The sequence below is a fragment of the Miniopterus schreibersii genome, assembly GCF_964146895.1.
Source record: "Miniopterus schreibersii genome assembly, chromosome: 8".
Classification (NCBI taxonomy): domain Eukaryota; kingdom Metazoa; phylum Chordata; class Mammalia; order Chiroptera; family Miniopteridae; genus Miniopterus; species Miniopterus schreibersii.
Genome location: NC_138109.1, coordinates 7057435 through 7080737, shown reverse-complemented (window position 1 = coordinate 7080737; position 23303 = coordinate 7057435). Strand labels below are relative to the sequence as shown.

General features: G+C 48.0%; 1 protein-coding gene across 1 annotated transcript; it reads left to right on the top strand.

The window, feature by feature from the left end:
• Nucleotides 1-2: 2 nt before the first annotated feature.
• On the top strand, nt 3-15908 carry PARK7 (Parkinsonism associated deglycase). Its single transcript, XM_081145744.1, has 7 exons — nt 3-212; nt 1126-1239; nt 2757-2858; nt 5118-5177; nt 6051-6120; nt 9299-9385; nt 15557-15908. Exons 2-7 carry the CDS (start codon nt 1150-1152, stop codon nt 15715-15717), a joined length of 570 nt encoding a protein of 189 aa, XP_081001870.1. The 5' UTR covers nt 3-212; nt 1126-1149; the 3' UTR covers nt 15718-15908.
• Nucleotides 15909-23303: the final 7395 nt, after the last annotated feature.

The window sequence follows — 23303 nt, the reverse complement described above, 5'->3', positions numbered from 1 at the left end:
GAGAGCCCGGCGGGGTGAGTCTGCGCAGTGCGGGGGAAAGGCGAGGCCCGGCGGCGTGCGTCTGCGCAGTGAGGAGCTGAGGACTGGTGCGCGTGCGCGCGCGCTCGCTCGCTCGCTCGCGTCCCGGTTTAGTCCCGTTTTGGTCCCGTTGTCCGGGTGCAGAAGCGCAGCCCAGCGGGCGGAGGAGCCGCGTCTGTGGGAGGAGAGGCGAGGTTCGGGTCGGGGCGTGGGGAGCTCGGCGCGCGCGCAGGCCGTGGCACTGCGGGTGGCGAGAGGGCCCCTGGCCCCCCGGGTGGGCCGTCCCGCGCCGCCGGGGCGGGGCCTCGGGAGGAAGCCCCCCCCCCCCCCCCCCGCCGACGGGGTGCGGATCCCGCGGCGGCCGAGGACCGCGCGGCCTCGTAGGCGGCGCTGCAGCTTCCCAGCTCGTGTGCGTAGCATCCCGCCAGTTCGGAACTAGTTAATCCTGTGTGTGTTGAAGCCGTTTCATTACGATGTGTTTTGCACGGACGACAGATTGTCCAGAAAAAGAACAGGCCCGAGTCGGCCCGGACGCCGGGGTAGCAGCCGTTTACAGTGCGAGATCAGGCGGGTGTGCAGGGAGGGGATTCCCGTCGTCCGCCGCCGCAGAAAACGTGTCTTCAAATATTTAACACTGTTAACGCACCCCTACCCCCGCTCCGAATTTTTAGCAGTTATCAGAACTGGAAGAAAAGAAAATCCCCTCCAAAAATTTACCGGCTAATTTAGTTGTTTTTTTTTTTTGCCCACAAAATGGTGTGAAATCCAAGACCCAGCGGCCTTGTGTTTTAGAAAATTTCGTTTGCAATATATTATTAGAAATTGGATTTAAAAAAAAAAACAACAGGGTAAGAGACATTAATACGAACAGAGGTTAGCAACTGGACTGTGTTTTTATCTCAAAAACACAGCAGTTGAAATTCTGTGTAAACCAGTATTAATCTAAAAGCTTTTTTCCTATTCAGTTGTGTTTGCCTATCAGAACTTTTTCCCAGGGAGGCACTTAGTTACTCTGCTTAAAAATGTTCCTAAACCTTAAAATTTGGGCTATTCCAGGGCGTGAAAGTTTTTTGAAAATCTTTTTTTTCTTCTTTTTTTTAAATTAAGTCTTTAAAAAAATACAGCATAAAAATGGCTTCAAAAAGAGCTCTGGTCATCCTGGCTAAAGGAGCAGAGGAGATGGAGACGGTCATCCCTGTAGATGTCATGAGACGAGCTGGAGTAAGTCCCGCGACGTTTTCTAGCCCTCCCCCTTTTAAAATCCTTGTTTGATTTTTTAAAGTCATTTTGAATAAAATAATATTCAACTTGCTTTATGAAATATTTCAAACATAACAGACTGCATAATAATTACCTGTTTATCCACCATCTGCATTTAACACTTGTTAACATTTTGCCCTGTTTCCTTCAGAGCATTTCTTGAAAAACAGACACTTTAAGGAGATAAAGCATTGCAGAGCCCTCTGTCAGTTTCCCCAACCCTGTTCCCCTTCTGACCCCAGGGATAAAGTAGCAGTAGACTAATTCTCCTCTTGCACGTCTGTATTATTATCTGTGTGTGTAGTATATAACGATAGTGATCACTTAAATAGCATTTACTGAGTGTAGGTATCATTCTGAGCATTTCTAGAAACTTGTGTTTTTTTTAAAAATATATCTTTATTGATTTCAGAGTCAGGAAAGGAGAGGGGGAGAGAGATAGAAACATCAACGATGAGAGAGTCGTTGATTGGCTGCCTCCTGCATGCCCCCAACTGGGGATTGAGCCCACAGCCTGGGCATGTGCCCTGACCGGGAATCGAACCCCGATCGCCTGGATCATAGGTCGATGCTCAAACGCTGATCCACGCCTGATCGGGCTAGAAACTTATTTAAATTGTACAATAATTCTATGAGTTATTGCCATCCTCATTTTACAGTTGAAGAAACTGAGGCGGGGGACACCAAATAAAGTGCCCACACTGTAGAGTTAGCAAGTAGAAGAACTAGTGCTCAGACCCTAGCTGTCTGGCCCCAGAGCCTGTTAACCCTACGCTCCTCTGGTTCTCAGTAGTGAAGATACATGTGGATCTAGGTGGTTTATTTAAAATTGCTGCTTGGTATTAACACTCTGTGAACATGCTGCTGTCTTTCTAATGTCATCCTTCTATTATATTGTTTCATGGCATTACAATACTGTAATATTCTGGTACAGGCTTCCTTGTGCAAATGTGTGGAAGTTTTTCCAATCTCAGTGCCTGAAAGTGAACTTGGTAGGCCAAAGGAGCAGACCCTAGTTGTTGTTACTATATCTTGTTAAATGACTCCAAAGTACCAACATGTTGGGCTCACCAGCAGTGTAGGAAAATTCCCATTTTCCTGGTTCCAGCTCTTGGTGGTGTCAACTTTGTAAATTTTTGCAAGATAAAGTGCCATTTTTCTTTTTGTCTTAAGGGCAACAGTAATTGCAGGGTGGGTTATTATTAGAATGATCATTGAATGTATCTCCCAAACCAGAACACCTGTGGGAGAAAGGACATTAACCAGACTGGATGCTGGGACAGCATCTGAATCAGCACACCACTCCAGGCAAACCAAGACAGACCTAGATATTAAATATATTTTGCCAATTTATTAGCCCAAAGTCAGTGTGGCTTTGTTGCAATATTTCTTGTTGAGTTATTTTTAAATACAGGGCAGCTGCGAAAATGTAACTCTGTGTTTCAGTGTTCTTAAATATGATGACGTCTTTCTCTTAGATTAAGGTCACTGTTGCGGGTTTGGCTGGAAAAGATCCTGTTCAATGCAGCCGAGATGTTGTCATTTGTCCTGACGCCAGTCTGGAAGATGCAAAAAAAGAGGTTTGTTGTCCATACTTGGAATTACTCCTCTCTGTGACTTGTTTTTTGTAAAAAATATATTTTTACTGATTTCAGGGAGAGGGAGAGAGAGAAACATCAGTGATGAGAGAGAATCGTTGACTGGCTGCCTCCTGCACGCCCCCTACTGGGGGATTGATCCTGCAACCCAGGCATCTGCCCTGATCGGAATTGAGTAGTAACCTCCTTGTTTATAGGTTGACGCTCAGCCACTGAGCCGTGCCGGCTGGGCTCCCTGTGGCTTCTTTATCAGTTTCCTGAAATGTCTTTCAAGTACATCTAAAGCTGTTGTTAGCACAGACTTATTTTAGGAAAGTTACTTTGCTTAAATATCTTCCCCACTATAATCCCTATAAATGGAGGACTTTTCCTTTCTCCATCCGGTAGACACGGAACCTGGCAGTTTCCTTGTCCCTCGTGTGCTCAGTAAGTGGCCGGGTGGGAAGGTGAATGGATGGGACACTTGCAGCAGTGTTCTGGCTTACACAGGCAGCTTGCCTCCTGTGACAACATCGTTACTTGATATAAGAGAATCAGTTGCCGCGTTCCCATTCATTTCTGAGTCTTTATTCGAAAGCCACTCTTGACCTTTCCTTTTGCAGTGATACAGAAGCAGCTGTGTGATTGATTTTGTGTGGAACGACTCATACCCAATCAGTGGCTGGGTTAAGGGAGGAATAGGGGTTCCACTTAAATTGTGTCACTTTTTCGGTATCTCCAAAATTGTGGTTCTCACTGTTAGGGCTGACCAACACTTTTGGGAATCTGTCAGAACTTGAGGTCTCTGTTCTCAGAAGCATGCCCGCCCACAGTTGCACAGATACTTGCACACCCATTCATGGGGTGCAGGCTTACCCAGCCGATGTGACAGGCATGTGGGTTGTGCCTTCCTGCATGGAGATCTGGCAGGAAAGGAGGCAGATCCCGCTCGTGATGGCCATGTGTGTCCTTGTGAGGAACCTGGGAGCATGAGTCCCCATACTTAGCAGTCCTCAGATGCATACAAAAAAGTTTATTACTTTGTAGTGAGTTCAGATATTTCAGTGGTAGGTTGTGGAGTATTAGAATATTGGTATTTACATATAAATTGTTGAAACTTTCTAAATAGCATGTTAAAAGTGATAGTCCAAGTAAATATTCCTTCTCTGTTCTTTTTCTTCCTGTTGTTACCTTTTGTGTCTGTGTGCGGGTCAGTTCAGAATCTAAAGGGAGTAAAAGAAGTTCTATAGTTCACACATTTTCTTTTTAGTGTTTAGTTTTGCTTGGTTTTAAAACAACAGTGGGATGTTTATAGTCTTTAAAAATAATCCTAAATCACTCTAAGTATGTATTAAATTTTCATTTTATAATTTGCTTAATGACTAAAATTTTAAAACGTTTTGTAATTTCAGCAAATTTGAAATCATTAGATTTCAAGGATGTTTTGGTATTTGGGACACTAAAATATTACATCGTATTTCTCCCCCAAGTTTCATTCTTCATAAACTTAAAAATATTTTTCTTTGCCTTTTACTTAAAATTTGTTTTTCTTTTGATTACATTTCATTACTATATACATTCTTGTTGCAAAAGAACTCATACGGTGTAGACGTACATAAAATCAAAATGTTAAATGTCTCGCCCAGCTGACATGGCTCAGCGGTTAAGCATCGACCTTGAACCAGGAGGTCATGGTTCGACTCTGGGTCAGGCCACGTGCCCGGGTTCCAGTAGGGGGCATGCAGGAGGCAGCCCATCAAAGACTCTCTCTCATCATTGATGTTTCTATTTCTCTCTCCCTCTCCCTTCCTCTCTCTGAAATCAATAAAAACATATTTTAAAAACAAAAAGTTAAATGTCCCATTCTCTCCCTCCCTCCCCCATCCCACACCATTCCCCATTAGCAGTTGGGGTATCTCCTTTGTCTATGAGCGTCTGTGTACTGTGCACATGTATGTGGGGGTGCATGTATATAATCTATATGCACATCTGCATATGCATATACATGCAGTTGTTTTTATAAGAATGAGAGTATGCTACACCTGCAGTTCTGCAACATGGATGTCCTTTCATGGTACTATATACAGATTTTCTGCATATTTTGCTGGTTACAACAACATTTCATCATAGAGATACACCTTGATTTATTTAACTTTTCAGTTAACAGTTTTTTGCTATGACCCATATTTAAAATACGAAAGTTTTATCGACTGTCACTTTAATGCACATTTCAAATGAAATGTTATTTTTAAACTGTTCCAGGGACCGTACGATGTAGTGGTTCTGCCAGGAGGTAATCTGGGTGCACAGAATTTATGTGAGGTAAGAACTGTATAATGAAAGTGTTTCAACATCTGTTTGTGTTCTGTTGATTTTGTTATTAAAATTTTTCAGGAAGGAGGCTGTGAATAAAATAGGAACAGGTGAATTAACAATTCTAACTTAATTTTACAAAACACACATTTCTAGTGTGACATATACTGCAGAAGTCATTCAGCTGAATTGGTGGACAGTCATTTATGAACACATTTGATGAATACAGTCCAGACGTTAGAGTACATTTTTCCCCCTCAGCAGCAGAAGAGAAAGTTTGTGTTCTGTTGGGTTACACGCAGAAGGATAAGAGCTTAGCTGTCCCCTCAGCAATCGGGGGGTGGGGTGGTGGAGGGAAGGGGCTGCAGGGGCTAGAGCCGCCAGCCTGAATGAGAAAACAGCGTCAAAGAGGCCCCTGCTTCATTGTAAGGCACAGGTGAGCAGTCGGTCTGCAGGAAGAGGGGAGGGAGGGCAGATAAGCTCATGAGGCAGGTGGGATCCTATATTTGGGGCTGTGTGACTTCCCGATGCCACCATCTGCAAACACCCAAACACCCACCTTTCCTCACATCCAGTTCTTTCTCCTTGGAGTGTGGGGGCTGGCGGGCACTGTGCCCAGGGAGAGCTGCTTTTCTCATCTCAGCTTCAGACATCTTTAAGAAAAGGATACCTTTCTCTTATAAGTGCCTTGATTGGGCTTAGGAGGGAATGTAGAAACATCATGAATTTGATAATTTTTATATTGATCATTTAGAAATATTGTTGGAAAACAGATTTAAGATCTTGTGGTTTAAGCTAAAATCAGATTCTACTGAAGTTTCTAGCCAGATACTGGCTTGTGGCTTAGTGAGAACTTGACATGTTCTGCTCTCCTTTGAACAGTCTGCTGCTGTGAAAGAGATCCTGAAGGAACAGGAGAACAGGAAGGGCCTCATAGCCGCCATCTGTGCAGGTAACGCAGAACTGCTTGGGTTTAAGTGTGGTGTTGCTTTTCTCCAAAAACTACGTGACGGGGAACCTTTACTTATAAGACGTTGTTCCCAGGGCTGCTTCCCTTCATAAAGCATGAAGGGCATCTGACTGGCGTTTTTGGTTTGGGTGGCATGAAGTTGGGGTCATTTCAGAAATGAGTGCAGTAGTTGTTTTCTGCTTCTTCGTGCCTTTGGTCGGCATTCTGTGAAACTTAGTGTCTTCTGTGTTTGATTGACCTCGGAGGAAAGTAAGGCCCTCTGGAATTCAGTAAACAGCTGTTACAGCAAATCTCCACGCCAGGAAGTATCTGTGCCAGCACAGTCAGCAAGAATTGTCAGACCTATAAACACAACAGCTCTGCCCTGTGCTCGCCCTGGGGCTCCAGAAGCCTGACCCTCGGTGCTGAGTGCTAGATCCAGGCACCGCATCGCCTGCTACCTACTCAGAATAAGGTCATTCATTGGTGCTTCGTAGAGGTCCCCACAGCTTTGAAACGTAGTATTTTGATTTCTGATACCATTTTAAAATTCACTTTTGCTCTAATATCAGATGATATTCTGCCGTCGCTTGCATTTTTCCCACTGTGTAATTCTGACCAGTGCCTCCCTGTGATAAGTCTTTATTAAACGTTTGTCAAAAGAGTGAAATAAATGAACAAATGGGTGGGTTGGATTACATGGCACAATGATGTTTTGTTGAATACAGTAGACTTTTTAAAAGAAATTATAGGCTAGGGATCCTGGGGACTTTGCGTTAGAGCTGCAGTCTCATCGTTCTTGCAAAGAGTTGGAAAGGTCAGCGCAGGCACTGTGAGGACATCATTTGCCTCATTCTTAGGTGCTCTCACCAAAGGAAGAAAGGAAGGTTGGGGCTGGGCTGTTCCCTTCTGTCTCTGCTAAAAGTCAAAACCACATGTCAGTCTGTCCTGTGTCACTGGATAGCAGATCTGTCAGCCACATCTGGTTTACTGTTTTGTGCTCAGGCAGGCTTGACTGCCTAGACCTTAGCGTCATTTCAGTAGATGTTAAAAATCACAGCACTTTGCCAGCGTGCTTGTATTGCTCAGCGTCCTGCACTGCTCTCCTGGGCACTGCAAAACACAGGACGAAGCGCAGTGGAAAGTAAGATGCTGCTTAGTGTTACCGTTACAAATCAGGAACTGCTTATGGAACGGAAAGAATATTATCTTAGCCCCTAATAGTGAGTGAGAGACAGAAATCGGGAGACTATCTTGAAAGTAAAATAAAGAGATTCACTCTGGGTGGGGAAGGGGAAGGAGAAGGAGAAGGGAAAGGAGAAGGAAGCCTGGAAATGGAGTCAGCAGTCGTCGATAGCTGAGGCTAGATACAATCTCAGGGGGACCCTTGGAGGGCTCAGGGGTGGCTGTGGTGTTCTTTCTATAAATCACCACACGGTGGCGCTCTTGGCTTCCTGTTGGCTGCCCAAGAGGATTCTGTCTACTGTTCCCCCACCTCCTGCTCAGAGCTGGGTCCCTGCAGAATTTGAAGTGATAGTAGTAGTTAAATATCCCTTCCCTCCTTTTCCAAGTAGGATTTTTAAGTCCCTGACAGCAACAGTTAAGAGCTTACCATAATGAGTAAGGCATCAGTAAATTTCTGTGTTCAGTTGTAACATAAACTTATTGACACGTTACTGTAGGCAGTGACTTTACCATCTGAAAGGAGCAGCCTAAGAATTCCTAAGTCGCTGTATGGTCACTCTCCTTACTGCACAGTCATCTCTTGAGGTTTGTTTGAAAATAGAAGATAATGTAGGTAACTATTTCTTATTTCTCAAAGTCTTACAAAATAAGAATAAAGGGTAATTCATGAATTCATTCAAATAAAAATTGAGTGATAATTATGCAGTTTTTATAGACTTTCAAAATTGGCCGCCATACATAGCTGTCTCATACCGAGGATAAAAGTAAAGTGGAGAGAGGCGTCAATATATTTGAGAATTTTGATTTAAGAGCTGTAAGTCAGGACTTGGTCTGAAACTGACCCTGTTGGCAGAAAGGTTATGCAATCACATACTGTTTGTTTGATCTTCTTTCGTAGCAGCTATGGTCTGAGTAGCTGTGAGTTTATTACATAACTGCTTTTTACTTGGAATCATGTTGCAAAATGAGAGGTGAGAGTAAGTGCTGGGTCTGCGGAAGCTCTCGTGCACGGACTGTCCTAGGGCCTTGGCCACGGTGCCCTAGCCATGTAGGAGGTCATGGGGAAGGTGCGGTTCCAAAGCATGTTTTTCTAGGTGTACATGAGGTCTTAGAAAGTCTTTTGTGTGTGTGTGGCTTAGAGAAAAAGGGCAGAATAAGTACTTAAAAAGTTTTAAAGTGATATAACAAAGGTTTAAAACCATTTGGGTTTTAGTTCTTATTTGAGGACCGTGACATACGCAACGTGCTTGTGATTGTCAGTGAATTGACCATGTCAGTGAAGACGTTTTGATAAAAACCTCAAGTTAGCAACTGCATATTTTTTAAAATTTCATTTTAAGAAGGAAGGAAGGCAGAGAGGATCACAAACCGACTTTTGCTCATGGTTTGTCTGGTTTGTCTCTTAAGTGGCTTTAATAAACGCTAGTGCTGTCTTACCTCAGACTTGCAGGCATTTCACAGGGTTTTCCTCCAGGCTGGACAGTTTTAATACTTTAAAATTTATTTCAATAGTTTTACCACCTATATGTTTGGATGGATGGATGAGTGCTTATATTTTTTTCTCAAGTAAAGATATAAAAATGGCCTATAAAATAGCAGTGAAGCCCAGAAGTTTCGGAGGGTACCAGTTGCTTTTCAGTTATTAAGGGTAAGGCAAGAGGTTTGGCCCTCAGTGGTCTCCCCACGCTTGTACCCCTGACACACGCCAGGCCCCAGTTCGCTTATCTGTGTGTTCCTTGGGTATCAAGGTGAATCTTTGTGATCAAGTGGTTTTTTATGTATTTTGAACTTGTGCACTTTTGACAGACGTACTCAGTAGGTCGTTTGTTATAAATATACTTTATCTCTCATTATAAGAAGTGTATAATTTCAGAATCACAAGTATGTTTTTGGTAAGAGCCTCCTGATTTTGAAGAATATTTTTGCTGTTGCAATTTATAAAACATAGGTTTTTCTATACCTGTACTTAAATCTTTTTTATTAATCATCTTTTTAGGTCCTACGGCTCTCTTGGCTCATGAAATAGGTTTTGGAAGCAAAGTTACGACACACCCACTTGCTAAAGACAAAATGATGAATGGAAGTAAGTATTTGCTTATATTTTAACATACAAACAGACCCTCTCAAAAGGTGCAATTGAGCTTTAGTTCCCACCCCGTATAATCTACACATAGAGTTCTTCTGTGGATTGAGGGGTGGTGCGCTCCTTACTTTTTTTGCAAGTGTTTTAACCAGAGAGATGGCGCTGACTGTGCGCAGAGAGGCCTGTGTGGGTGCTGTGTGTGGGGGGGTGATTCCTGATTGTCCCAGGTTGAAGTGATGGTGACATGCCAGTCCAACTAGTGTTTTTACCAAATACTTCGCCAGTGGCCTGAGGCTAAATTTTAAACCTGGAGAGCAATTTCAGAAAGTGCCCTTTTGCCCATAGTCCAAAGTAAAATGAACGTTGCTCTCTTCCGTCTGAGAATGCCTGGGCGGCAGACCCATTTCCTTTGGTGACACGGTGCTTTTATAAACATCAGGTAGACATTTGACTTTTATTAGTTTATGTTTATAAAAGGAATTTCTGTTCATGGTAAGAAATGCAGGCAGGATAGAAGCAGGTGAAGTAAGTGCATATTTTTCCTCTCTCCCTGCCCCACCTCCTCTCTCCTTGTCAGGTGACTTCTGCTCTGAGTTCCTTGTGTAGCTCTAGCACTTTCTCTGCACATACTCATTACTCTTTGTGGTTTAGTATTTTTACTCAAATGAGAGCTACTAAGTATATTGTTTTGCAGCTTGTTTTTTTAACCTAACATTGTCATACCTTTTTTGGTTATTTATCAAATATTTCTTTAATTCTTTGTGTTGCTTGTTATTTGGAGGCTATAAAAGAAGCTTGACATTGTCCACCAGGAGTTAACTGCTCGCAGAGACATCTACATCGGATTTTATTTTTACTATTTTTTAAAAATATATCTTTATTGATTCAGAGAGAGGGAGAGGGAGAGAAGAGAAACATCTGTGATGAGAGAGTCGTTGATCGGTTGCCTCCTGCATGTCCCTGACTGGGGATCGAGCCTGCAACCCAGGCGTGTGCCCTGACCTGGAATCAAACCGCAGTCTCCTGGATCCTAGGTCAATGTGCAACCACTGAGCCATGCCCACTGGGCTACATCAGATTTTAAAACACAAGTAGTATATACTTAACAGGAGCACAATATAACCAGGCCTCTGCATGTCCAACCACCTACTTACTGATCGATGCTTCCGTGGTAACAGCGACTGCTTCTCAGTGTGACATTCAGAGCAGCAGCCAGGTAGTGTCTTTTGTCAGACAGGTGGTGTCTTCCTCTGCCATCTGTGCCTGGAGTGCATGTAACAGAGGCAGAGACCCTGGAATGTGCAAGAAGAAAGAAAAATCACACCTATGTGGAAAATTGCAAGAGAACCAGAAATTTCCAGTTACAAGCCAAATGTGTTTCACCTGGCGTTCAACTAGTGCGGAAACTGGGTTTAAAACACCAGCCAGCCAAAAATCATTGACTAAACAAACAAGACAAAATAGTATCAAAAACTGACTTTGCAACTGATCCATTTTCTCCCCTTCTCAGTACTGCTCTGGGCTTACTCTGAACTAAAACACAAAGGCCCCGGTGGGCATGGTTCAGCAGTCGAGCATCGACCTAGGATCCAGGAGATGGCGGTTTGATTCCTAGTCAAGGCACATGCCTCGGTTGCGGGCTCGATCCTCAGTTGGGGGCGTGCAGGAGGCAGCCAATCAATGGCTCTCTCATCATTGATGTTTCTATCTTCCTCTCTCCCTCTCCCTTCCTCTCTCTGAAATCAAGAGACATACTTAAAAAATAAAATACAAAGGACAGCAACTAACATACCTTACGTTACCTCTTCACAGCAAAGTGATGCGTTGTCATTATACTGCTTTTTATAAAAAATTAATAGACCTTATTTTTTAGAGCAGTTTTAGGTTCACAGCAAAATTAAGCAGAAAGTAGAGTTTCTGTGAAACCCCTGCCCCCACACATGCACAGTCTCTGTCACCAACGACTTCCTTTCCTGCACCAGGTGGTACATTTGTAACAGTCGTGAACTGACATTGACACGTCGTCATCAGCCAAAGCCCGTAGTTTGCTTTAGGTTCACTCTTGGTGTATGTAGTACCTTGTGCATACATTTTTTTTTTTTTAAATCCGTCTTTATTGATTTCAGAGAGAAGGGGGGGGGGAGAGATGGAAACATCAATGATGAGAGAGTCATTGATTGGCTGCCTCCTGCACACCTCCCACTGGAGATTGAGCCCGCAACCCAGGCATGTGCCCCGACTGGGAATTGAACTGCAGTCTCCTGGATCCTAGGTCGATGCTGAAGCGCTGAGCCACACCTGGCTGGGCTGCATATTCTTAAATTCGATCCAAAGTAGTATTTTCTTGAAAACCTATGATTTTATTTTAGTTGCTAGAAGGATACTAAGTTGACATAACTCTCTGTGTGAAAACTGACTTTTAAAAAAGGCTTTCACTTCTGAGCATTTTTTAACAAAGGAGTTTGACTAACTTTGAGCTGATGAGATTTTGGAGGGTTGCAAAGAACCAAACCAGGGTTCCTGTAGTTGTCATGACACCTTAGAAAGAAGACTTGAGTAGAACCTATTCCTCCATGACCTGGAGGTATATCTGTCGTTTCTGTATTCCCGTGATGCCTCGGGAACAAGCAGGTCAGTCGAGTGGGGAAAAATGAGGTTACAGACTCTCAGGTGTTTACAGAGTATGATCCCACATATCTCAACGGAGCCTCACAGTGCCCTGTCCCCAGCAGGCAGGCGTTGTCATCACTTTATCGATGAGGAAATAGGCTCAGAAAGGCCAGGCGACTTGCCCAGAGTCAGGCCAGAACTAAGTTAGCAGACATTGAAGTTAGTAGCCCTATTGTAAGAAAAAAAGTGTTTGAAACCTCTGCCCCTTCAGAACATTCTGAGAAATGGAGGTATGACTACTTCCCAAGTGTCTCTTTGGGCAAGGCCCTTCTGGTCGTCACCATAAACTTAACAGATCAGTATGAGATTTTTTATTCAAATAAGCAATCCTACCTGAGGGACAAAGTCGTTCCATTTCTCACTTTTTAAAATAAGTTTTGACTCGAATTTTTTTTCTGTTTTCACTTGTCCATTGTTTTAGTGAGCACCTGAAAGCCTGGTCACAGCTGTGAGGACCGGGGGTCTCTGGAGCCAGGTGACCACTCACAGTGCCACTGGGCGGGTTCCTTGACCTCGCGGAGCCTCCGTTTCCTTCTCATGTCGTCTGAATATAACAGTAGCACCTGCCTCATAGGGTTGTTGATGGTTCAGTGAGTTTAACCCACTTAGAACACTGCCTGGCCCGAGCCCGTGTGGAGGAGGGCGAGCTGGGACAGCAGTGTACAGGCCACCCTCCCCTGCCACTATCTAGTAATGCCAACCCCACTCTGTACTAGTGATTGGTTTCATCAGGTTCCCACAGTAGTCCTGTTAGGTTGGTATCATCTCAATTTTACAAGAGAGAAAAGTGAGGCTCAGAGAGGTTAGACAGATACTGAATGGCAGGCCTGGGCAGGCTTGTAGTGACTTCTGGTCTGTGGCCGTTCTAAAGGAGCCACAGACCAAATCTTGGGGTGGGTGACTGTAGGAGCCGTGTTAGTGACTGACTCCTTGCCCCTCACCTCCCAGGAGCTTTTACTTTGAAGAGGCTGCTGGCTTTGGGACTTTGCTTACAGTTAAAGGAAATTAATGCCCTGTGCCAGATTGATTATGAGGTGTGAGTTCGCCAAGTACTGAATCGGCACCAGCTGACCTGCCTGCTCGGGAGAGTGGGCGTGCGCTGGTTCCTCCTCGCTGCCACTAGGTGGCGGTAGTGGACAAGAGCCGACCATTGGCTGGCTCTTCCTGGTTGAAATTTTGAGACGCACCATGGAACATCTTTTAACATCTTTAACCAGTTTAAGTGGTGTTTGTAATATTTTACCCACTAAGAGATTGTTGTTAAGTGAACCATTTAGAATTGTGCCTCACGCTGCCCCAGTCCAGCAGTTTGTCCCACAGCCCTGGAAGACCCAGCTCAGCCGGTTTTCTCATTGAGCCTTTGAGATAAAATTGACCTGTTTTAAGTGGGGTTAGGCTATGAAAACCTAAAACCTTTCCCCAGACCAGGGATCCTCTTTAACGCTACAGTGGTGCAGTGAGGAGATTCTGATGTACTGTGTTCAGTTATCTCAGTGGTGACTTGATTTTTAACGAGGAAAGTAAGACAAGTTGTTAGCGGTGGAGTTGGTCCACCTTGAAAGGGCGGGAGTGTCAGTGTGCGGCTTCTGAAGCCCACATAGCAACAGCATCATGCTTCCACGCAAGGGGCGTTGTTAGGTGGCTTTTTCTGTGTGTGCTCATTGAGCAGGCTTTTCCTGCGCCCTCTGTAGGCTGTGGGAGTGGGTTTCCTCAGATGGGTGGGAGAGACTGGCCATGGCTGCACTGCTTTTGGGGGTAGGGAGGAAAGGTGGTCAGAAGTGTGCCTGCCTGTGGGCTTGGCTCTAGCTGCAGAGACAGGATATGGCAAGATTTCACAGAGGACCCTCCTCATCATTAACTCTCCCCAAAATCTCTTGTCCTTCGTGTCCCATGTCTCTACGTGGCACCACCATCCACCCAGTTGCCCGGGACAGACAGCTGGAAGTCATCTTTGACGCCTCTCGTCATGTCCAATCCTTCTCTAAGTTCTGGGCATTTTATCTCTAAGCTACATCTCAAACCTTCATTTTCTCCTCATTGCCACCGTCCCCACCTGGATGGCAGGTTCTTTTCTATCCCCTTCTGGTTCCTTCCAGTCCAGTGTCTGTGTGCACGCCAGACCCTGAGTTTGGGAGGGAGGTCACAGACACCTCTCAGTGTTGACACTGCAACAGGAGCAAGTTGTTATTAGAGTGTTCTGGGTGAGGGAGCAGCCAGTGCAGGTCTCCCTGGGGTAGGAAGATTGGGGCGTGCTCATAATGGGGGTTCCATGTGGGGAGTGATGGGGACAAGTGGGGGACGGGTTTTGTGTGCAGTGGGAGGGTCTGATGACTGTCTGGGCTGGGGAGAAGCCTGGGGTCCGTGCAGAGGAATCCCACCTTTGTGGTCTGAGTCTTGCCCAAATGTAGGAGAAGCACATTTCCTGTTACTGTATTTGCAGAAATGCCACCAAAGGAGGGATGCAATGCAGAAGGAACATGGTCCCTGAGAAATGAGCGGTGCCTCCCTCCAGTCTCCCCCTCCCACCATGTTTGCTGTACTTGTTTGTTTTTGAGAGAGCAGAGAGTTGACACAGGTAGTTTGTCAGCACTGCTCCATCCTCAGTCCCCTTCCCCTCTAGCATCTTGCAGAGAAGGAAAAGCAGTTGTCCCTCTACCCTTCTGAGCTCTTGGCCCAGAGCCCTGTAATAAAAGGCAGATTAACGAGAGAAAAACAAAGAGAAGTTTATTAACATGTCTACCTCGTGTACATGGGAGAGGCCCAGGGAAAAATTAGTAACTTCACCACGTGGCTTAGAGTTCGGGCTTAGATACCATCGGGAGGGGAAGGGGGGCGGGGATGGATGGACCCTGCGGAGAGTAGATGGGAAGTGTGATAGTTTGTGACGAAGTCTGTCTGGGTGTGGTGTTGACTCCTGGCCTCCTCGCCTGTGATAAGAGTCCATCTTCCCTGGTTAATGAAACTCCTGGGAGGGTTTATGACCATGGAGTCCCTTCTGGAGGATCTGTGTTGAGGCAGATAAGGGGAGTTCAGAGAAAGCCTCTCTCGGCATTGGCTGTTTTTCGGGTGCCTACAGCTCCAAATAATAGGTCAAAGCGGCATGTTTGGGGGGGTTGTGTCCTGAACTCCTACAGTCATATTTGGGGGGCATGATCTGCTACCCTTCGGGGTACAGAGTTGACACGTGGGCATTTGTTGTGTAACAGGTACAGAGTAAATAGCATTTACTCTCCCTGGACACTTGCAAGGTCTTATGCAGCTGCAGGTAACTTAGTAGCATGTGTGTTCATGGGCCTGGTTTCACCAGCTGTTTGGTCTCCTGCCCTTTGCGACAGCTTCTCTCACCTTCCTGCTGTGCTCGGAAGGATTTGGAGTAAGTGCCCAATTGTTGAATTTATTTATGTAAGACCAGTGACAGGCTGTAGTAACAAGGAACTGTTGAAACTCATTGTTGTCCACCGTAGCCCATTAGCACGTAACCCTTTTATTTTTACATCCAAGGTCATTACAGCTACTCGGAGAGCCGCGTGGAGAGGGACGGCCAGATCCTCACGAGCCGGGGGCCCGGCACCAGCTTCGAGTTTGCTCTCGCTATTGTCGAGGCGCTGAGCGGCCAGGAGGTGGCTGCGCAGGTGAAGGCTCCGCTTGTGCTCAGAGATTAGACCAGCACTTGGTAGTGGGTTAGGAACAGGCTGCTTGTCACATGTCCTCCCTGTGCCCACGTTACTGTGCAGAGAAGCCGTGGCGCTGTCCTCGTGAAGCGTGTGAAGCCCCTCCACAGACCCCTCCACCCGCAGCTGTGTCCCCACATTTCAGAGCCTGGACGGCAGAATAAAGAGGACCTTTAAAGAACTGCCACTTGTTCCTGCCTGTCTCCCGTTCTTTTGTGAAACTAAATTCAGCATCCACTTCGTGGGCCGCTCTGAGCTGATACAGCTGCTGAAGTTAGCACAGCGGCCACGCGTGATAGTGATTTTTAATAAGAAATGTGTTCTTGGTCTTCACTGCACCTGGCACAGTCCCAAACCCTTGGAATTTCTGTGTTGAGAGTGATCACGGTGTCTGTTGTGTTAATGAGGTTGCTTTTGGATCCCACCCGCGGGTGGGGGCTGGTTGTCCGTGGAGCCAGTGGTGGTGAGAAGACTGGACTTTTCGGTAGCACCTGATTTCTTGGGAGGGAAGGCCGGTGGCCTAGTCTGTTGTGACTGTAATGGAGCCTCCATGAACCCCGGAAGGACAGGTCGTCCCTTTTTTGGGGAGCTTCCATGTTGGGAAACCAGATTCTTCTACACGCCACCACACCGGCCCCAAGCTCCACAAGGACAGACCTCCTGCCTCAAAGCCTCGCCCCTTGTCTCTCTCCATCCGGGTGTTGATTATAGCCTTTAATACCTTTTGTAATAAGTCGGTAATCTGTGACTAACGGGTTTTCTTGAGTCCTGTGACCGTCCTAGCAAATGACTCAAACCCAGGGAGGGGCCTGTTGGACCCTCTAATCTGTAGCTGGTTGGTCAGAAGCATGGGTAACAGCCTGGGCTCGCAGCTGGCCCGTAGTGAGGGTGGTCTGTGAGCTGGGCCCTTTACCTGTGGCCTCCGATTCTCCCTCCGGGTAGTGTCAGAATGGAGAGAGTTCTCAGACACGCCGCTGGCATCCCAGTTTTGTTGGTGTGGGGAGGCGCGCGTACACAGACACACACCCCTTTTAACACATTGTGCACGTAAGGACTAAAGTCATAGGATTGAAGAGGCTGTGGTCACTCTGCTGGGTTAACGCTGCACCTTCAGTGGCTGTTAAAAAGGCCAGCGAAGTCGCTGTCATGGTGAGTTTTTGGAAACCAGCTCCTCTTTCCATTGCAGAAGATTGCAGAAGGGGCCTCAGATGGAGTTGAAAGCTTTATGAGCCCGCTGCAGCCTGTTTTTCCTTCTCAGGTAACGGCTCCTAGCTGTTCCCCCATGAGAACCACCCGGCTGCTACGGCGGTGGGTAAAACACACACCAGGTGGGCGGCTGACCCAGGGCCCGCCAGTCAGTAATCAGAGCCGTATATACCCCTGACCGTGTGGCCCAGCTGAGGCCAGTCAGCCAGTGAGGTTCGATTCTAGGCCTCTGCCTTCGTAACTGCTGGTGTGCCCTGTGCTGGGTGGCCGGGGCAGGCGGCAACCCTGGAGCCACCGCGGGCCACCTTGTCACGTGAGAACGACGCGGGGGTGGAGTGCTGACACGCTGCTGCGCCCGAGGCCCAGCTGTGCCCGAGCAGGACAACTCCTGGACTTGCCGACAGGAGCCGACACATCCCCCTGCTCGTTTGTTCCATTTCTGTTAAGGACGGACACAGTCACACAGGAGTGAAGTAACGGCCAGGCCTCTGGAAACGCCGAGCTCCTGAGACGGCTAAGCCCTTCGAGTGGCGCTTGGCTGTCAGCCTAGCCACCCGCCAGCCTGTCTTGCCTCCTGTGTTTTTTCTCTTCTTCCTCTGATGGTAAAGATGCCAGCAAACTTTCTGAAAAGGCTGGGTTGCTAACATTTCGGACACGTGCGTGGGCCAGAAGGTCTTCGTCAGCTCCTCCCTCCTGATAGCCTCACTGCCGCCACAGGCGTACAGGCAAGGAGCCAGCTGTGCCCCACGGAAGCTTCTTTCCAGAACAGGCAGCGGGAGTCTGGCCCTTCGGCTGTAGTTGCCGACCCCTGGACCAGAGGCGACGCAGGTGGTGACCCTCTAAATTAGAACCTGTGCGTTGCATGTTTTGATCTGCGTGTGAGATCCGAGGTCCCAGGAATACACGGCGGCAGGTGGATGGCAGGGTTGGTGTTTGAGGAAGAGACATCCGAGCTGAGGCCTGAGGTAGGAGTGGGGTTGATCTCATCACCCCAGCAGCGCTCTGTTCTCTACCCTGTGTACCAAGCCTCGTCCCTGGTGCCGGGAGTCAGCCACCGAGACACACAGTCTGCCCTCATAGAGCTTATATCGTAGAGAGGGGGAAAGCAAAAGCACAAATTTAAGAATATCTACATTCTGTGAAGAAAAGGGGTAAGGAGGCAGGGATGGGGATGTTTTCTGCAGGGTGGTCGGGGAGGCCTCTCTGCAAAGGGACCGTAGAGAAAATCTGAAGAGATTTGGGTTGTAAATGAGGCAAGTGTCTAGAATGCTTAAGAGCATTCCGGGCAGAGGAGACAGGAAGTGCAAAGGCCCTGAGGCAGGAGTGTTTGGGTGTGAAGGAACAGCCGGGGCCCAGGCTGAGGAGGGGAAGTTGGAGGTCAGCTGGAGCCCAGACTTTGGAATTGACTCGTGGGAACCACTGGCCGCAGGAGGGCCCTCTTCCTACTTGGTTCAAAGGCTCCCTCTGTAGAGGAGGCCCCAGGGTGGGAGACTGCAGGCGAGGAGGGGATGGCAGCGGTGGGGGCCCATGTGGTGTGAGAGGGGCAATTCCTGAATTTCCAACCTGACCCCAAGGTCAAATGGAGATTCCATGTCCTGAGCTGCGTGGGGGACAGGAGGGGTGGATTTAGAGTTCGGGTGATGAATTTGAGATGTGTATGAAATACACCCTTAATAAAGAAAAACTCCAGACCTGTTGCTGTCAAGGTCCCAAATCACTGACCTTAAAGCAGATGTGTGGTTTAACAGCCAGCATTTTTAAGCTCTCCCAAATAGCAGGCTATTTGCCTGCAGCCCCTACCTCTGAATAAGCTCCCTGGAATTCTAGAGAGATCTACAGGAAGGGAAACTGTTGGAGATTATCTCTGAATTGTCGTGCCTTCGGGGCAGCCGGAAAAGACCATTGGGTAAGGTAGAAGAGCCTTTAGTGAAGACTTTCCAAAGCAGTGTTTGGGGTGGGCTCCAGGACCCTCCTGGGCCCTTTCTTACCAGGTCAAGAATGACCGGCTTCAGGCATGTTGGTAACATTGAAAAGCCTCTCCCCTCTACCTGCTTCTCCGTGCTAAACACACCTGCCCCCTTCCTTCTAGAAATAAGGGGCTGAGGGTGGGGGTTGTACAAACTTGGGAACTGAAGTGGGAGGGGGGCTGTTGGCGTTTGAAAGTGACCTGGACTCGGAGTTTAGGTCTGTGGTCCATCCCGGGTGACTGGGCCTCCTGCTCAGCCAGGGTGGCCGAGGTCAAGGGACGTGGCACACCATTCCTTTTACTCACTGGCACAGCTCTGGCTCTCCAGCATTTGCCCAGGGCCGCTTGCAGAGTTAGGGAGCTCAGCCCCCTTGACCGGAAGGAGAGAGTCCTCTTGCCCCTGACCGGCTCCCGGCCAGGGCTTTCCCAGCGCGGGCAGGAGGCGGCCAGGCGCCGATCCGATCCGGAGGCCCTGGCAGGAGTGCTGCCCAGGGAACTGCCACCTAGCCGCCCTTCTGCAGGGGGCGGCAGACTGGGGCGCAGAGCGGCGTGTCCCGCGTGTCAAACAGGAGACGGGGAGGGCGGGGCTTACGGAGCCCGGCAGGGTACAGATGCCCAGCTGGGCAGTGAGTTTGGTCCGCTTTCCACAGAAGCATCATGTGACGGTCCTGCTGTTCTGACCCTTGCTCCCTCACTTATTAGTACATCTTAGGGAGCTTTTTCTCAGCCAGCATGTGTGGATTCACTTGCTAGCTACACCATTGAATTCACTCCTGACAACCTTACCAAGTGGCATTGTCACCCACTGCAAGAAGGAAACCTCCTCTCCAGCAGTCAAGAACCTGTCTGTCCTGTGCTGTAGGGCTGCCCCAGGGATCAAAGGCTACGGTGCAGGGGGATGTGCTGCCCGTAAACTGAAGCAGTCAATGAAAAGTCCCTTTCCTGTAGCCGTGTGTCATCTCCGCGTCTGGTTACGTGTTCTACATCGCAGGGCCGAGATTGTCCACTGGTGTGCCCTGGCGCACTGCTGTGCCTTGAGAGTTTTTAAAACACGCAGAGCCTGACTACTCAGTCAGGGACACTGACCCCTTTCCTTTACATTGTCAAGTAAAAAAATGACAACAGCCAGCACAGTAGCTGCCCGGTGTGAGTGAATCAAAATCGTACCTCTCTTTTGGGTCAGAGTGGTAAAAAAATACCAATTTTTTGGTGTGCCACAGAATTCTAGTAATTAGTTCACGTGTGCCAGGAGGTGACAACGGTTGAAAATCGCTGCTCTAGGGTGTTGGTTCCCTCCGGAAGGAGAACATTCAATTTTCCTGCAGAATCGTCTCCCAGTTTTTTGGTTTGTTGGGTGTGTGTGTGTGTGTGTGTGTGTGTGTGTGTGTGTGTGTGTGTTTAGAAAATTTCCTTGCCTTTGCCCTTATTAAGGGACCTGCCCGAGGGTCAGGCCTTGCTCACTCACCTGCCTCGCTTTAGCCATGCACGTGGGCTCTGAGTCAGTGCGGTGACAGGAAGGGGCCACAGGAAATCCTTGTTGGATCTGGGCTGGACACACCCTGCTTGCTCCTAGCTCGGATCCTTCTGGGACTGGCCCTTCTCCCCAGACCCCACCTCCAGCCTCTAGGCACCCAGGGCCTGGGTTCTCCTGGGACCACACACCGGGGAAGAATTTACTGTCACCATCACTGTCCCTGGGGAAAAAAAAAAAGTCCAAACCGGTAGAGAATTTTTATGAGTTTATTTGAGCCAAACTGACGACATAGGCTGGGGAGGAAGCTGAATCTCAACGGAACGGATGGAGATAGTGCCCCAGAGAATGGCAGTTTGTACCTTGTTTTATACATTCAATCAAAAGAGGAGACGTAAGGGGGTTACATGAAATCCCTGGTGATAGATTAGGGAGGCGGCAGAAGGCAAAAGGCATTGGGGGGTTGGATAGAAAGTAAAATGACCGACACACTTCTTAGGTGGGTGCAGGATAGTTAACAGTCAGTGATTAAGGGTCTCTGCAGAGGTGTCTGGAAAAAGGAAAATTACTTTGTTTTTGCAGAGGCGTGTTAATCAGGTATGTTATCTCAGATGCAAAAAGACCAGCGGACAGGCTCAGTTAAGGTGAAGATTAACCTTTGTCAGGGAAAAATACTGCCTTAGGACATGACCACCCACCAGGGACTGCTTTTAGTTAAAAAAAGGTTTAATTTCAGACCATCCTTTGCGGTTACTTGAGGTCTCTGAGTTTGCAAGGCCACCATGCAGGCCTCCCCGGAGCCGGTCAGGGTTGGTATGTGGCCCCTTTTCGTCCACAGAGGGAACGTGAGGAAGTTTGTAGGAGGTGGGGGAAGGCGAGGCAGGGTTTGCATTACAGGGTGGTTGACAAGATTCTGTGCTCTCTCCAGGTGGTGATTTTCAAAGGTGTGTTAACCTAGATGCACGGAAACAATGGACAGGGTTGGGTCAGGCGAAGATAAGCCTTTTACTAAAAAGTTACAGCCTGGGGCGTGACTACCCACCGTGACGGCCCAGTTAGGAACTTACGATCGGATCACCCTGCGAGGCTGCTTTCCACAGAACCCCTTTCCCGGCCACGTCACCACCGCTGTTATCATCTAGTCATGGTCATAAAAAAAGTACTGTGTTTTTTAAACTCAGTCTGCTCTTGGAGATTTCTGCTTGGCTTAAAAACAACGTTAGAATGCAAAGTCTGTCGTCTCCAAAAATAAAGAAGAAAAAACAGGCACAGGGGAGGCCTTTGCAGACACAGACCCTGAGGGGCTGCCCTGCCCGAGAGCAACCAGGGTGGGGGACTGGGTGCCTTACAGGCCACGCTGGTTCTTAAAAGCCGGCCGAGGTGACTGGGCCCCAAAGAGTGTGCCTGGTCAGGTTTCTTTTCCAAGGGGGAGGACTGCTTCACAGAGTTTACCGAAGGGAAAGCTGTGCTTTGTTTTTAAATGCAATGTAGCCGTATCATCGTGAATTCAGTCCTGTCCCTCCAGCCGTTCTCCCCCTTAGTGGGGGCCGGGGCCTGGCCTGCCCGGAGCCCCCAGGCCCCCCGAGGGGTGTGGTCAGACTCGGACCAAGGCGGCGTTGTCGCCGCTCACCACGGAAGGCCAGCCCCGCGGATGTGGGGCGGTCGAGGTAGCCTCCTCGGGGCACGTGCCAGGCGAGAGGCTGGCAGAGACCTAGCTCGGGCCCCGGGGCCCCTGCTGCTGGCGGAGCAGTGAGCACTGTGGGAACAAACTGCGCCAGTTCTCCGCCGGGACAGCCCCCTTGTCCCTAATACTCGGCTACGCTTCTCCGTCCCTACTCCAAGAGTGACAGCCACTCGGCGTGCTCATGACACCGTAAATCATTTCCGCGTTGTGCATCATGCTATGTCATTAGTCCAAGAGGCGTCCAGCTCTGTGCCGCCTGGGTCTTAAAATACTTCTAAAAATTTAATGACACAATGGCTACATCGACGCCTGCTCATTGGAAGAGACTCAGGCGTGCATGAACACCTAAAGCAACCCCTGAACGATCCTGCTCCCGCTCCCCCTCTCCCCAGGCCCCTCCCTTTCCCCAAATCCCCACGCCGGGGCCTCGCTTCCAGTCTGCTTTCCATGAACTTACAGATGTGTGATCCTGCGCGCCCCCCCACACACGTGCTGTACCATGCTGCACATGCACATAAACATAATTTTAAATATTACTTTGAAACAGCTAAGTAGGACCCTGTTGTGTATGTACATTGTTTTACAAACTGAATGTTTAAAAAACCTTGATATGTCTTAGAGACATACGACTGGCCTCCAATTTGCCCGTTTCCCCCTGTGCTCAATTCTGATTACTATGCATCTTTTTATATAAAAATCTTTATTGTGAAATAGGCTGCATCCAGAAATCGGGTGAAAGTACAAATGCAGGATTTTAAATGACACCTGTTTGCCCAGCACCCAAGTTAAGGAAAGAAGCTTAGCCAGGGCTTGACGGATGGCCTTCGCCAATCGTCACCCCACCCGGCACCCCGGAGTAGCCCCTCTCCTGAGCTCACTGCGTGGCTCGGCCACAGCTTCTCCACTGCCCTGCTGGCAACATTCAGGTCTTTTCCAGTGTTTGGCACATACCTCTTGACGCCCATGTGTGGCTTCTCCAGGGTGGATACCGGGTTGTGCACCACTCGTGTTTCATTGTAGTAGTGACAGGTTCTTAACCATTTGCGTCATGGACCCCTAGGGAGGCCTTGGACACCTTCTTAGAATAGCATTTTACAATACATTAAATAAGCCCTGGCCAGTGGCTTGGTTGGTTAGAGCATCGTCCCACACACCAAAAGGTTGCAGGTTTGATTCCCAGTCAGGGCACATGCCCAGGTTGTGGTTAGATCCCAGGTTGAGGTGAATACAGGAGGCAGCCAATCAACATT